At 34.9% G+C, this 14317-nt stretch overlaps 4 protein-coding genes across 9 annotated transcripts; 2 read left to right on the top strand and 2 right to left on the bottom strand.

Moving 5' to 3' along the window:
• Positions 1-607: 607 nt before the first annotated feature.
• LOC117916137 lies at positions 608-7855 on the bottom strand. Of its 3 annotated transcripts, none has more exons than XM_034832001.1 (7): positions 7419-7566; positions 7084-7209; positions 6308-6389; positions 6012-6184; positions 5831-5900; positions 5673-5735; positions 608-3721 (listed from the first exon to the last, which is right to left on the bottom strand). In XM_034832001.1, exons 1-6 carry the CDS (start codon positions 7470-7472, stop codon positions 5719-5721), a joined length of 522 nt encoding a protein of 173 aa, XP_034687892.1. In that variant the 5' UTR covers positions 7473-7566; the 3' UTR covers positions 608-3721; positions 5673-5718. The 3 variants fall into 3 exon arrangements, with proteins under 3 accessions (XP_034687892.1, XP_034687893.1, XP_034687891.1); XM_034832002.1 differs by lacking the exons at positions 608-3721; positions 7419-7566 and adding exons at positions 4656-4961; positions 7573-7855; XM_034832000.1 differs by lacking the exon at positions 608-3721 and adding an exon at positions 4656-4961.
• LOC117916136 lies at positions 687-1398 on the top strand. Its single transcript, XM_034831997.1, has one exon. The coding sequence runs from the start codon at positions 782-784 to the stop codon at positions 1328-1330; it is 549 nt and encodes a 182-aa protein (XP_034687888.1). The 5' UTR covers positions 687-781; the 3' UTR covers positions 1331-1398.
• LOC117916135 lies at positions 2097-4315 on the top strand. Its single transcript, XM_034831996.1, has 2 exons — positions 2097-4019; positions 4102-4315. Exon 1 carries the CDS (start codon positions 2119-2121, stop codon positions 3583-3585), a length of 1467 nt encoding a protein of 488 aa, XP_034687887.1. The 5' UTR covers positions 2097-2118; the 3' UTR covers positions 3586-4019; positions 4102-4315.
• A 2725-nt stretch (positions 7856-10580) lies between the features above and the next one.
• On the bottom strand, positions 10581-13343 carry LOC117915691 (protein THYLAKOID ASSEMBLY 8-like, chloroplastic). Of its 4 annotated transcripts, none has more exons than XR_004651434.1 (4): positions 12939-13343; positions 11967-12357; positions 11015-11080; positions 10581-10922 (listed from the first exon to the last, which is right to left on the bottom strand). XR_004651434.1 is itself a non-coding variant. In XM_034831322.1 (3 exons), exons 1-2 carry the CDS (start codon positions 13305-13307, stop codon positions 11968-11970), a joined length of 759 nt encoding a protein of 252 aa, XP_034687213.1. In that variant the 5' UTR covers positions 13308-13343; the 3' UTR covers positions 10581-11080; position 11967. The 4 variants fall into 4 exon arrangements, 2 of the variants coding, with proteins under 2 accessions (XP_034687213.1, XP_034687214.1); XR_004651435.1 differs by having other exon boundaries at positions 10991-11080; XM_034831322.1 differs by having other exon boundaries at positions 10581-11080.
• Positions 13344-14317: the final 974 nt, after the last annotated feature.

Genomic DNA, 14317 nt, shown 5'->3' on the forward strand with positions numbered 1-14317 from the left:
ATCTTTTAAAATTAGACAGGTTATCATAATATCATTATAAAATAATATATAATTCAACTTAATAATAAATATATATTTATAAAATTTATATATATATTTTTATCTATTATCAAATATAATAAATTATATATACCATTTTTTAAATAATTTTAAAATGTTTATTTTTACTTTTTATATAATTTTTTAAAAGTTTTTCTTAATATTTTTAGAATTTTTAATAATTTTTAAGTCATAGAAATTTTGTATCAAAGTATTTTCTAATATGTCTTCCATCGAGATCATGATTGTTGTAGATTTTAATGCTTCAACGTAATTGCTTCAAATTTCCTATGGTGTATTTTATCTTTCTTTTCAACGTACCATTTTTCCTTTTTGCCGACAGTGGAGACAGTCTGCACATGGTCATGCTGACCAAAAATTAAAAATCAATCCTAAAAAATTAGGAGAAACCAAGAAGATTTTTTTTTTTTCTATATTTTTTTACATAATTGTCAAATGTATTTTTATTTTTAATTTTTAAAATAAATAAATAAATATAAAATTAGTAAATTACTTAACATATTTTAATTACCCTTTTCAATTTGTAGCATGTTAATTATTTTGTACGTTGGAGCTTAATGGCAAATTTTAAAATTTTTTAGAGCCTTCTTGTAGCCCGCGATTCTTTCCTTGCCGGATAAGAGACGTTACATTTGATTCTGACTCGGAAATTTAAACCAAAACAAAAATAATCTGAAAATATGTGGCAGTTGTTTTCAGTTCCGACACGGCCGTGCCGGAAATGGATAACGGTTCACGCCGGCAATTCAGTACAAGCATCCACATAATGGCCCTCGACGGCATCGTCAACGTCAACTCACTCTTCACCTTCGCCGTCTTCCTCGGCCTCGCTTGGTACCCAATCACCGACCCTGCCATCACCCTCACGGGCGTCGCCGAGCCTGCCTGCGTCGCCGACACGACCATGGGCGAGGATCTCGTTGCCTTCCACGTCTACTCCTTCAGCTCCTTCCTCTTCTCCAGCCTCGTCGCCTTTGCTCTCAAGCAAGCCATCTGGATTGGCCAAGGCGGTGGTAAGGTGCGCAGCGTCCCCATGACTATCCATGTTAACACGGCGGCACTCCGGGCCGGAATCTTGGTGTCGGCGGCGGGGTCGGTGTTTGGATGCGTCTTCTTGATGCTTGCGCTGGTGGATCTGGTTCAGATTAAGCTCGGCACTTTGGCTTGCCGGAGTTTGCATAGCTTGGCCGCTATTGTACCTCTGGTGATCCTGGTTCCGTTTGCACTCGTCGTCTTTGTAGGTTTGGTGCTTTACGCTTTCACACGCTAGGGTTCCGGCTTCGCCGGTGAGTCCTGGTACTAGGGTTAGGGTTTACACAACAGGAAAGAATTAAACAATAAACGCAATAAAAAAGTAAAAAAAAAAACTGGAAAATTCTTGTTCATAGATGAGATTCTTTTATACAACTGTACTTGTTAATCGATTATGCTATTTTCTTTAAAACTTTGTACTTGTATCATGTGCAGACTTATCTTGAACATTTATATTTTATTTGCAATCTGTTCTTTAATTGCAGCAGGCTAGATCCACATCAATTTCTATGAATTTCATTTTGTTTTTCCTTTTTCTTTTTGGGAACTGGTTAGCGTGAAATTTCCGGTAACTTGATTGAGCAATTTCAAGCAGCTTTGAAGTTTGATGAATTATTACAAGGGGGAGTTGGTTTAGGTTCATTGCTTAGAATGGAGATGATAGGATTTATTTATTCATTGTTTAATATTTATTCGAGGCCTTTGCGTTGACGATGGCCTCAAAGATTTGTTTTGATGCCATATAATAAGAGGAGGTAGAAACCTGAGTAGGCTTAAATTAATGCTTTATGCCCACTGATCTTGTTGCTTATCAAGCTAAGTTTCTGATTCTACTACTTTTACTTTTGGATCTGATTCTCGTATTCTAGACTTCTAGTTGAATAATCTATAGGACAGGGGAAGAAGATGGTTGAAAGATAAAAGGGATTTGGGGTTCTATGTTTCTCTTGATTTCAAAGTTTGGTTGGATCAAGTGAAATGCTCTGAGTCGCTTGTGCCTTTTGATCTGTTCTTTGTTGAATCTCCATGGCAAGGGATCAAGCTACCATCTTCAGTTTCCGTTGTTTATGCTTCATTATCTTCGTTCTTTCTGTTTTCTCATCCATCTCATTCGTCATTTGGTCTCAATATACTGGCTTCTTTGATTTCCAAAACCAGGTAACTCTGCAAAATCAAAATCAATTCATTAATATCCTATCTTTTCCTTCTGCATGGAACCACCTATCTTTTCCCTCAGGGCCACCTCCGAAGTTGCTTAAAATTGCCCTCTTTGTGAAGAAATGGCCGCATAAGCACCGTGCAGGAGGGCTTGAACGTCATGCCTTAACCCTCCATCTTGCCCTTGCCCAAAGAGGCCATGAACTCCACATTTTCACCACTTCTTCTCTGAACCCTTCCTTCCCATCATTCCCAATTGGTACTTTGTATTTTCACCTCTCAAAACCAACAGCTGCTGGTTATCTAGACCAAGCTGTAGTTTGGAAGCAATTCCAACACCAAAATTCAACTGGAAAACCCTTTGATGTGATCCATACTGAAAGTGTTGGGCTCATGCACACTCGATCAAGGAATTTGACTAACCTAGCTGTTACTTGGCATGGAATTGCATATGAATCCATTCATTCTGACATCATTCAGGAACTTCTTCGAACTCCTGAAGAACCACTGGCATATTCATTGACTGAAAGAGCTATGAAGGTTGTTGAAGAAGTAAAGTTTTTCCCACATTATGCTCACCATGTTGCAACCAGTGACCATGTTGGGGAAGTTTTGAAAAGGATCTACATGATCCCAGAAGAACGAGTTCATATTATTCTCAATGGTGTAGATGAGGAGATTTTCAAGCCAAATGCAGCCAAGGGGAAGGATTTTAAGAAGAAATTTGGCATTCCGCAATCTAAGACACTGGTTTTGGGTATTGCTGGGAGATTAGTGAAGGATAAGGGACATCCGTTAATGTTTGAAGCTCTGATGCAAATGCTCAAAGAAAATGATACATTTCGGGAAACAGCGATTATTCTTGTTGCTGGAGATGGTCCTTGGAGTGACAGATACAAAGATCTTGGGGCCACTGTACTGGTTTTGGGGACATTGGAACCTGCTCAGCTGGCAAGTTTTTATAATGCAATAGATATATTTGTAAACCCTACTCTTCGAGCTCAGGGATTGGATCATACTTTGTTAGAAGCAATGCTTTCTGGGAAGCCACTAATGGCTACAAGGCTTGCCAGCATTACAGGGTCTGTGATTGTTGGTACAGAAATGGGTTATACATTTTCGCCTACTGTTGCTTCACTCAAGGGGACCCTTTACAGGGTTTGGCATGATGGAAGAGGAGTTCTGGAGAGGAAAGGCCAGCTGGCTAGGCAGAGGGGTCTGGAGTTGTTCACTGCCACCAAGATGGCAGCTGCTTATGAAAGGCTATTTCTTTGCATCTCCAATGATGAGGAAAACAGGGATAGTTACTGTACTTACCAACCTTCATTCCAATGAAATGTCAAGATCATCCTAGGATCGAGTTCTGGGGGTAGTGTTTGGACAAATCCATGAGTTTCTATTATATTGCCACTTCTGGGGTCAAGTAGATTTAGGTGCAACCACACTTTAGGTTATGTTCGCTGCATTTAATCTGCAAATCAGGAGGAGATATGAGTCATACATCCCAGTGAGAAAAATGAAGCTTACCTGAGCTTCATGGATCTACTTTCTGTGTTAATTGCAGTAGGGAGATAGAAAAGCTCAATCAGAGAAAGCTTTCTAGGAGATAAGAACAGTTAAATTTCAGACAGGTACTACCCTCAGGTGAAGAAAATGGGACAGAAGCTTCCTTTGCAGTTTTGCTTTCCAAGACACCCAAGAATCATGGTGAAGCTGGAAGTTGCTATGGTCAATCCTAAATGTTGTAACCTCACTGTACTTGTATGAAGGTAGGACTGCTTAGTATTATTTCTCAGTTTCTTGTCTTTTCATTCACTGTTTTTTGAATCCTTCTTCATTTTCAAACTGCAGGTTATAGATTACCTCAACCAGAAGCAGATTGGATATCATATATGGCCTTGACTCTAAGCCTAGGTACTTATTTTTGGAAACTACTGGTGTAACATCCCATATCATCAGCTTAGCCAACAAAAGTCACTGTATGTATTCTCAGATGCAATTGGCAACATTTGAATCATGCATTGTTTTCTGCATTTAAAACAATCATGTGCCGTATTTCATATCATCTCAAGATTTACATCTCTCTTTTACAGTTGGGTCTGTCTGTTCTTATGACACTGCTTTCCAAAAAATACCGTGTTTCCTTAAGAGTTATCATAGCAATAGAAGTGTACATTCCTTTTGCTAGGCAAATTATAAATACCCTATAAACAGAAAAGGTACCAAAGAAATGGGGGCAGAACTTAGGTACATAAGAAGCATACATGGTGCACCACAACCAAAAGAAAAGAAACACAAATGAGCCCCGGACAAACCCTACCCTGAACTATAAATAGAATAGCAATTTAGTTTTTTTTTTTCGATAGGCATGAATAGAAATTAAGATATACTGCATAAAAAATCACTGAACCTTCAACATTTATTTTTGTTGCATGTAAAAGATAGCCGGCCATAACATCTATCTTTTGTTATCCAATACAGGTTAAAACGACATACAGAGACTGTTCAACTAGGTATAGAAATTTAGTTTATAGAAAGCGGTAACAAGTGTTACACGGTCTCTCCGTCTTTTCTTGAAAAAAGAGTCATATTACATAGGAGTTTGCACTATTTAACTGAGGGAAGGCATAATAAAGCTCTTATGAGCACTCTCCCCTTCAGCTACATTTTACAGAAGGAAGATGAAATTGTCATGAAGGCTTCATGAATTCCTGTAAAATCCAAGGATAAAAATTGGAAAAAAAAAAGAAGAAAAAGGAATCAAACAGCTGAGTTAAAGAATGAGCACATGATGAAAAAGGAAAACAACACTATGACAGAGTGTTGCAAATAAGATGAAATACTGTGAGAACAAGCTTTTGATAGGGCCTAACTCAAAAAATTGGATTAACCTTTTAATGAAAAGCTAGCAGGTGCCTTTATGTGTATGTATTGTGCATGCAAAAGCGCTCATTTTTTCATTTTGGACCAATCTAGATCAATTTCATTTTTAATTTTATTTTTGAGAAGAAAAAGACACAATTTTGCCTTTCAATACAAGAAAAGTACTACCAACATACTAACAACTCAGCGTCTTAGGTATTAGATGTAAAAATGAAATTCAGCAAATTTGTATCAAACATAAATTAAAAAGAGAGTGAGTATTTTCAACTAAAAGAATTATTGGAAAGGCTATAGGAAACCAAAAAGAAAAAAGAAAAAATGCAGTTAAGTGCTTTGCCATTTAAGCAAATAAATTACTGCTAAATTTATGAAGTTGTTCAGATTATGAAGTGCTTTCTCTCTCTTATTGGCAGTATTCTATCCTGACTATTTAGCTGCACTTAGATAAAAAGTAGAAAAATGATGTCTATACAATAAGACGGATCCATTTATCATTTTTTTTGCTGTCATATGTCAAATAGATTGTGTAGTTGACACACCTTGGCAAATAGATGTAGAATTCAGATGCCTTAGAAGGGGCAAGTCCTAATAATAAAGCGACCCTGCAGAAACACAGGCAGAGGTTCAAGATATTAGTACACTCCACTGCTGTGGCTTCACTAAGTTGCTATTTTATCTTCACTTAAAATAATCATACCTTGCCACCAGTTTCCTCTAGATGCACCTTGTGAATTGTTTCCATTTGGATCATCTTCGTCTTTCTTGAACTATTTTTTAAAAAATACAGGAAAACATTTAGTCACAATATCGAATCTCCTCAAGTTATCATACTGATTATCTGTCATGTTGTGTGCATGAATAAAATAATTGAGACTCACAACAGGATATGATCCAGAAGTTTGGGTGCTTGATGAATTTGAATAGATGTCTTGCCCACCGTAGTAGAGAGATGAACTTAGATGACATGGTTCTACCCTTTCTTCTTGGAAAATTTGATTCTTGTCTTTGTTGGGTATGATACTGCTGGCACCTACCCCACTCTTTCCCATGTCTGACAAGAACACATAGATTTAAGGTAAGAATCTTCAAACACAGTTCTAGGTATTTTTTTCTTTGTATAGGATGAAACAAACACTTGACTTAGCAATCAGGAATCCATAAACTGATATCATACCTGGAGTTCCTTGTTTGGTGTCCCATGTCTGATTTCCCGACAATCCCCTCATCTCAGAGTTTGCGGGGTTCCTCCCTACTGCCTGAAATCATAGAAAGAAGAGCATAAAAATGTATGGTAAGCTAAAGGTTTGAAGGAAAATAATTTTCTTTTTCTTTTAAACTGCTAATCCTTCATAGATTTCTGTTGGAAAATCAATCCATTCAATCTTCAATAAGCATTCAGAAGAATCAAAACCCAGGTTGCTCTAACCAGCTTCCAAAATCATGTAAAAATGGGGATATTTGGCAAAATAGATGCCATATAATGATTTCTAGGAGAGTAAGGTTCATCATACCCTTTAAATTCAAATGCATTGCATAATAATTCATGAAACCTCAATTGATCTGCTTTTCATGTACTTATTTATCAATAGAAATGAAGTCCTTCGAATATTTTTTGGCAGGCAACTATGATTAAAGCACAAAACTAAACTAAACCTATCAATCCAAATGTAGAATTTTCTGCTTTGACTTCTTGCATTGCAATCTTATATGTCACAGTTTCCAGGAGTTACATAAAAAGGAAAAAGGGAAAAATCCACATGATGGATCACATAAAATACATAAGAAAATCAATTAGATTAGCAGTTACATGGAAAGGACAAAGAAAAAAATCCACATGATAGATCACATAAAACACATAAGAAAATCAATTAGATTATCCGGTCAATAAGCATTAGAAAACACACCAAATCAAGAGAACCAGCATTGGTACAAGCATTAAAAGCAAAATACCGTGGATGGGGGCGGAAAAATTGATGCAAAAATCCCAGAAGAATTGGATGGAGGTGACTCCTTGGTCCCAAAAAGTTCAGAAGTGAATGAAGAAGATGAACCCACTTGTCTCCCGCCTTCCATGGCCTTTCTTTGTCAATCCAACAAACAAAACTACCTCAAAAAACAAGTCCCCAAAAACCTCAAACCACCACCACCACCGTTAATAAAATACAAAGACGCCCAATTGATAGAAACGGATAAGATTTGCAGATGAAAACAGAAAGAGATGAGGGAAAAATGAAAAAGAAAAAAGAAACAGAACAGATAAGGGCACGTGAAGATCAGAGACTCACAAAACCCATGAATTTATAGGGCATATAGAAGACGGCACTTGTCTTGCCGCCCATGTGCCATCTCTGAAAAAGCGTCCCTCTTTTTATTATACTGCCATATTTTATTCAGATTTCTTTCCTTTTTTGCGTCAAAGATTTGGAATTTTGAGATTACCTCTCAATCCATCTATCTCCTCAAATCTTCTCTCTCACTCATTCTCCATTCTCCATTCTCTGCATATGATACAATATCATCATCTTTTTCCACGAAACTCTATGGATAAGTGCCACCTGGGGTCCACCCTATGAGCCCAAGTGGGCAAACCGTTGGCAGCCACGTGCCCCTTTGAATGGATAATTCCAACTTCTCCTCGCTTTCTAGAGTCAGAGCAGCACACTTTCATATTCAATATTCATTTTCTCTGAAACCCCCTCCCAGCATGGTTGCCTTTTGGCCAATGGCTCTTCTTTGGAGTGATTTTCCTTGAGATTGGTTTGAGGACTTTTGGGGAGGAGGTGATCTAAGTAGATAAGGTTGTTTCCCCACTCACCATTTTATTCGGATAATGCATGCCCCCTCACCCCTTTCAACCTCAATAGTTCTCTCCATTCTCTCATACTCCCTTATATCCATTTTTTTTTATTATCAATAAGTATATCTAATTACATCGTGCAAACATGTTTTTTATGATCCGGGTTTTGTTCATCTGGTTTGGTGTACTTGGAGCGTTAAATTTATTTTAGGTTATATTTGGTTGGTGGGATAGTTTAGGACATGTATATCTTATGATATTATATCCGATTATGTAGGAAATTCGTATCTTATGATATCCTTAAATATTAAATCTAATAGACATGATATCCTAAGACAATATGTTTTGTGTGATATCTTATGTTATGTTTATATTGAGTTTATAAAATGAATAAAAAAAATGAAATACTAGACATAATTTTTCAATATTTGAAATAAAAATTATATTGTATTATAGTTTTTCTATTTGAAACAAATATCAAATTTCTCTTATTTTTAATAATATTTGTAATTAAAATATTTAAACTTTATAAATAATATTTGTATTATGTTAGAGTTAGTTCATTTTTAATTACAAATTTAATTTTATAATAATTTTTTTATGATACATGAATATGTAAATTCTATATTTTAGTTTAAGATTAACATATTCTATATATAAGGGATATAAAAAAATGGTGGATAATACATCTTGTTTCTTATGCCATCTCGTGTTTGATTAAATATAGAATAAGATAAGTGAAAAAATAATTTATTTTGTAACATCTCTTATTTAATGAGGGTAGGATGTGTTATTTCACCTCATATCATATCTCATGTTATACATAGTCAATCAAATATAGTCTTAGAGTGACTAAGTTGAAATTTTGATTCAAAATTTTTATAAGAAAGTTAAAAAAAGGTCATAAATTTACTTACAATCGGAATAAGAATATGATCTCCTATCATTTGGCTTGTAGCCCAATAATCCTTCATCCAATATAATGTTTTCATGATTAAAACCCATGGCTCTTGTTCAATGATACAAATTTTTGAATTGGATTTTGATCATTTTATCCAAAAACTAATTGGTGTCCGATGAACATAGACTAAACTTTTATAATATTAGATTAGCATCGTTCGAGTAATCCATCATTAGGCTTAAAAGCAACATTCTTACACCCTAACATGTGACCCACTAATATTATAATAGTTTATTATAAGTTACTAATAAAAGTTTTATTTTCTAAATATTTCTTAAAATCTATCATTAAATCTAAACGACACGAATAAAGGGATTATATCTATGGGTCAAATCATAATAATTATAAGATAACATGAGCAATTAAACAAGTCAAAACAAATCATATTCATAGTGAAGGGTCCTCCAATGCAATACTATTTTATCAATAGGTCAAGTGGGTAATATAAGTATAGTACAAATAAAATTAATCTTAACTTGTTTATTTTATGTAATTTTTCAAGTCGTGTGAGTACGTATGGTCAAAAATTGCCACCTGACACTGGAAAAATATGGGGGAATATAAGGTACAAAAAAATGGGAGGATATAAGATATTCTTGCTTCCTAATCTAGACGACCAAAATCTATGGACTTGTGACACCTATTCCACTCAAGAATAGTGGTCGAGTTCAAAATCACTACCCACTTGAAAGATAATGCCATCTCATACAAGTAACCTTATAATTATTTATCTATTATTTACATTATTACTTTTTTTTTTTTTTTTATTGTTACAAAATAAAGAATATTTTTGGATGTGGACTAACTTCAATTGTCTATCTGGGCTTAGGCCCTGAGTTTGCAGCAGGCCTGGCCCAACCCAAATACAAATAAATAAATAAATAAATGGACTAATAATAATAAAGTGCTCCCAAATTAATTTTCGCCCTGCCAACTGAAGGAGGAGGTGGTTCTGAGCATGAAGATGATTGTGGGAATGAGGGGAAGGAGTCAAATCTTCTATTTCTCATTCTTGATACATCCTGTTCTGGAAATTGTGGTTTCAATTCCATCATTTTAATGTTGTGTGATTATTGAAAAATTTGTTGACTTTTTGAGTGTTGTGTTGGGTTAGGTGTCAATGTTGCAAGATAAGAATGTGAGACTTTTTTGAGTGTTTGAATTTTCAAAGGTAAGTATAATGCTTCAAAAGGCATCTTTTAAAGGTATCCTGCTATGATATGATCTACACACTTGACTAGGCCATTTATTTACGACTGGGAGACTCATATTTTTCTATGAAAAAAATGACAAAATTATCCTTACCTAAAGAAATTGTTGGGGAAATATTTAATGCTTTCAAGCATGTTTATTATGAACGTTTACAAAAACAATTCTCCTATACATTTCAAAATAAAATTTGTTTGAAAATCTAAAATATTTTTAAATGTTTTTGAAAAGTTTTTATTTTTTTTATTTTTTATTTTGTAATGCTTTACTAAGTTATTTAATCATTATATAAATATTTATAATAAATAAAATAAAATATTTCATTAGAAATAATATATGAAAATAATTTATTTATTTCAAATCTATATATTTTTAAATTTTCCTTTAAATTTTCTAGAAACCACATAATACCCATCATCATGATTCTCCATCATAATCAGTAGAACAAGTTGGTTGGCTAGATATGGGTTTTCACATAAATTTGAGGGAAATTGAACATGATGTTAGCTTCTGTGAACTGGGTGTCATCTTTGTAAAGCTTGCTACCTCTTATGGACTGCCTTGAAATTTTGATGGCATAGGAATAAAAACAAGAAATAGTGGATAAATCTAAGCAGGGTTGTTCTGCAAAATAATACTTAACGATGCCAAGGTGATTCCAAAATCCTAATATTCAAATCCTTGTGATAGACCAGACTTCATTATTCTCAGACAGACTCCAAATACTGAAGCTTCTTCAGAAATCAGTTCTCCTGCAATGTAATTCTCATGCTCCTGTTCCCTCTTTTAGAATAAGAAGCCCTTCTTCCTTCTCCACATTCTCTGTTCAATTCAAGTGGGAGCAAGTCTTTGAAACCATGAAACCAGATGAAATACAAACTTAATAGTACCTGATTACAGAGGCAGTTGGGTACCCTAGTTATCAAACTGGATGAATGCTCCTCCCTCTATCTTATAGTCCATGCTCCAGCTATGTCCTCCTGTAATAAAGTATCTGCTAAGGTAAAGAGGGAAGATTTGAAATTCAAAGCATTTTCAGTTTCTGTCTCCATGATTTCATCAAAAGGCAATATGTGGATTTCTTTTATTCCAACATAAATCTAGGATAAAGAATGTCATCCCCCTTCTCAAATCTTGAGACAATGGCAGGCACTGATTGCCCTAGTGGAACCCTTTGGTTTTATTTACTAAAACAAACCCTTCTGTAGTGACTTGCTCAAAGCCCGGTAAGATTTGCATGGAGCTCAAACAACCTAGATCAGGGCGATATCCTCTAATGAAAAATTCATCACCAAATACTTTAGAGCTTCAAAACTACAAACAAGACAGGAACATGCCAAGGTTTTAGGCTTGATTGCAACAGGAACATGTTGGGTTTACACTCAGTGCAGCTTCTGGGTGATTTCTCACTAAATGACCAGGAGCAGGCATCCTTAGGTTACTTAACAGCCACAATAATAGAAGCACTTGCAGTGATTAAGGATAGAAGGTTGTTCTTTTGTATTTACAACCATTTTTTTTTTTGAAGAAATTTGTTACATTTTTCAGGGCATCTTTAGGGTTAGGTTACATAGTTCTATACACAACCCATTGTCATCTATAGAGGTGCCAAACAGCCATTTCGGACTGAATATCTAATGGGAGCCTGTTGAATCATGGCTCCTCTTATATGCCAGCCCACAATAGGTTAATTAACACCTTAGCTACCAAGTAAGGAAACAAGGGAAGAAGTCTAGGGGAATGTTTTCTTTGATTGATCAAATATGCTAATGCATATCTTTAAATAAATTCAAGCCAGATAGAAGAAACTTACAGAAAGGGAGAAGTACGTTAATCAACAAAAGAAACAAAAAGAAACAGCAATACCTTAGTGTACACCAAATATCTCTTCTGGAGGATCATAAACATGCCGATCAGGAAATATCTCCTCAAAGTCTTGCTTGACTCTATTTCTCAAAAGGGGATGTGGCAGAAGTCCCTTCAACAAAATCCTGAATGGCAACTCCTCTGGTGGATCTGGAGACTTCTTCATGTCTTCATATATGTTCATAGCATCTGCAGGTGACCCATACCTCAAGAACCCCCGAATGACTTCGGTGTATGTTTGATAATCAGGGAACAAATCCTCCTTTCTCATACTTTCCCACAATTGCATCGCATCATCCATTTTTTTGCATTTCGCTAATGCAATAATCAAGTCCTTGTACAGATAGACATCAGGCTTATACCAGTCCTGCTTTCGAATCACTCTAAACACCTGAAAATTCAATCAAGTTTTTCCATAAGCCCCAAGTAAAAACCTTGAGGTTGAGCAGAAAGCAAGGTTCTCACCAACTTTCAAGGGAACTCTTACATATCCTCTGAAAATTAAAAAATGGAGATGCAGCCTTATGCTGAGCACTTATTGCTAGGATAAACATTAAGGTAAACAGAACCTTGTCACTAACTTCAAATTCTGACTACTGACAAAAACTCTTGACTAACCCAAATGAGTAAAATATAAACAAAAACTTCAAAAAAAGAAAAACCACATTCCCAATGAAAAGAATCCTCATTCAACAGCACAAGCACATTACTTTCTCCAATCCTATTTTCCACTTAAACAAACAATGGTTAAGACTTTCATTCAAACATCAAATTCTACAACCAAAATTCAACTGCTTGAAGAAAAAACAATCATAGTATTCAAACCCCAAAAAAAGAGAACAGTCGCAATCACATTATGAGTAATCTAGAACTTGACAAACCCAAGGCCCCCTTTTTGAAAAAAAAAAAGTTGCGGGAGAAACCCAGTGGAGCAAACAATATGAAGAGAAAATTCAAGTGAAGAAAAAGGACCTCAACAGCAAGAGAAACCTCCTCTTGGCGCTCAAGCTCAGTGAGCACAGCAACCATATCCATCTTCAGGAGCCTCAACACATGGGACTTAATGAACTTGCGAAGGTTCTCTTCATCGTCTTTGAATCTTTTCAAACCCAATATCACAAAGAGAGCTTCTTTCCCTATCAGTTTCTTCCCTCTCCAAAGGGGTCCCCTTGGCCTTCCGTCGTGGTAAAGCTTCGAACCCAAGAGGGGTTTGTACGAACCCACTTCTAAAACTGGAAATTGGAACCTTGTAGACTCTTTAATGGGCGCTTTGATTAGGTTTTGCAGAATTTTTGCAGAGAATATTGGGATCTTCGATCTTGAAAATGCTCGAATCGCCATTGCCACTCCGGCCGACAGAGGGGACCGCCACTGTGCAGCTTGAGGTCTTCCTCTAGAAACTCGACCTTTTCTCTCTTTCTATGTCTCTCAAAGGCCCAAACCCAAAGATTCCGGGCCTGGTTGGCCCATTAAGCCCATAGTATTTTGAAACACTCCATTAGGTTTTTTATTCAAAAAATAATAATAATTTTAAATAATACGCCACAATATTAAAAATATTAACACACTTATCACAGGTTTTTCCGAGTAGGTTGAACTTGCATGTTCAAAATATGAATTCATTTTATTTTTTTTAATTTTTATTTTTTGAAGACAAGAATTTATATTTTATAACGAAACTTAGATAATAAAAATGGAAGAAGAATTGTAATGATTACTAAAATATCAATTTTCATTTTTTTTTTCCTCATTATTCTTCTTTACAAATGATGAGCTTAAGAAAAATATAACCATCATCCATTTTAATGATTTATATCCTAATTTCCAATAGTGATTCAATGAAAACTCTCTCTTAAAAAGGAATTATGATGATATCATTTAAAACTCGAATAATGATTATAGTAAACGTTTCCAATCTTTATAACATTTGAAAACTTTTATATGTTAAAAAAATGAGAAACATTTCTTCAAATTACTATAAGATATCGTTTTGGTTTCATATTAACTTCTTTTGTTATATATAGATATTTGTGAAAGATTTCAAGATTATAGAAGATTTTGATTGTTGAGTAGGGTTGAAGTAGCTTTTAAAATATTTTAAAGTTCTATTAGATTATTAACGGAGAATATTTGAAAGTTAATTTACGGCTTAAAATATTTATAATTGTCACCATATTATATATTATAAGGAAGAAAATAGATTTGCACATTAAATTGTTTAGTTAAAAAAAATGTATGTCATGTAGATTACTATTCGAAAGGTTACATTTTGTTAGAGATATTATAAAGTTTAGATTTAAAGTGAAATTAACCAAACATAAATAAAAGAAATAATAAGTGCTGAAGATGCT

Source organism: Vitis riparia, chromosome 6 (assembly GCF_004353265.1).
Source record: "Vitis riparia cultivar Riparia Gloire de Montpellier isolate 1030 chromosome 6, EGFV_Vit.rip_1.0, whole genome shotgun sequence".
Taxonomy (NCBI): Eukaryota; Viridiplantae; Streptophyta; class Magnoliopsida; order Vitales; family Vitaceae; genus Vitis; species Vitis riparia.

What these genes read in the sequence shown, in the direction of transcription:
- LOC117916136 (XM_034831997.1), top strand. Translation starts at nt 782, where the DNA reads ATGGATAACGGTTCACGCCGGCAATTCAGTACAAGCATCCACATAATG.
- LOC117916135 (XM_034831996.1), top strand. Translation starts at nt 2,119, where the DNA reads ATGGCAAGGGATCAAGCTACCATCTTCAGTTTCCGTTGTTTATGCTTC.
- LOC117916137 (XM_034832001.1), bottom strand. Translation starts at nt 7,472, where the DNA reads ATGGGCGGCAAGACAAGTGCCGTCTTCTATATGCCCTATAAATTCATG. An exon ending in CCTATAAATTCATGGGTTTT is followed by an intron (nt 7,210 to 7,418) that starts GTGAGTCTCTGA and finishes TGACAAAGAAAG; the next exon opens with GCCATGGAAGGCGGGAGACA. An exon ending in CACCAAACAAGGAACTCCAG is followed by an intron (nt 6,185 to 6,307) that starts GTATGATATCAG and finishes TGTTCTTGTCAG; the next exon opens with ACATGGGAAAGAGTGGGGTA.
- LOC117915691 (XM_034831322.1), bottom strand. Translation starts at nt 13,307, where the DNA reads ATGGCGATTCGAGCATTTTCAAGATCGAAGATCCCAATATTCTCTGCA. An exon ending in AGGTTTCTCTTGCTGTTGAG is followed by an intron (nt 12,358 to 12,938) that starts GTCCTTTTTCTT and finishes TTGAATTTTCAG; the next exon opens with GTGTTTAGAGTGATTCGAAA.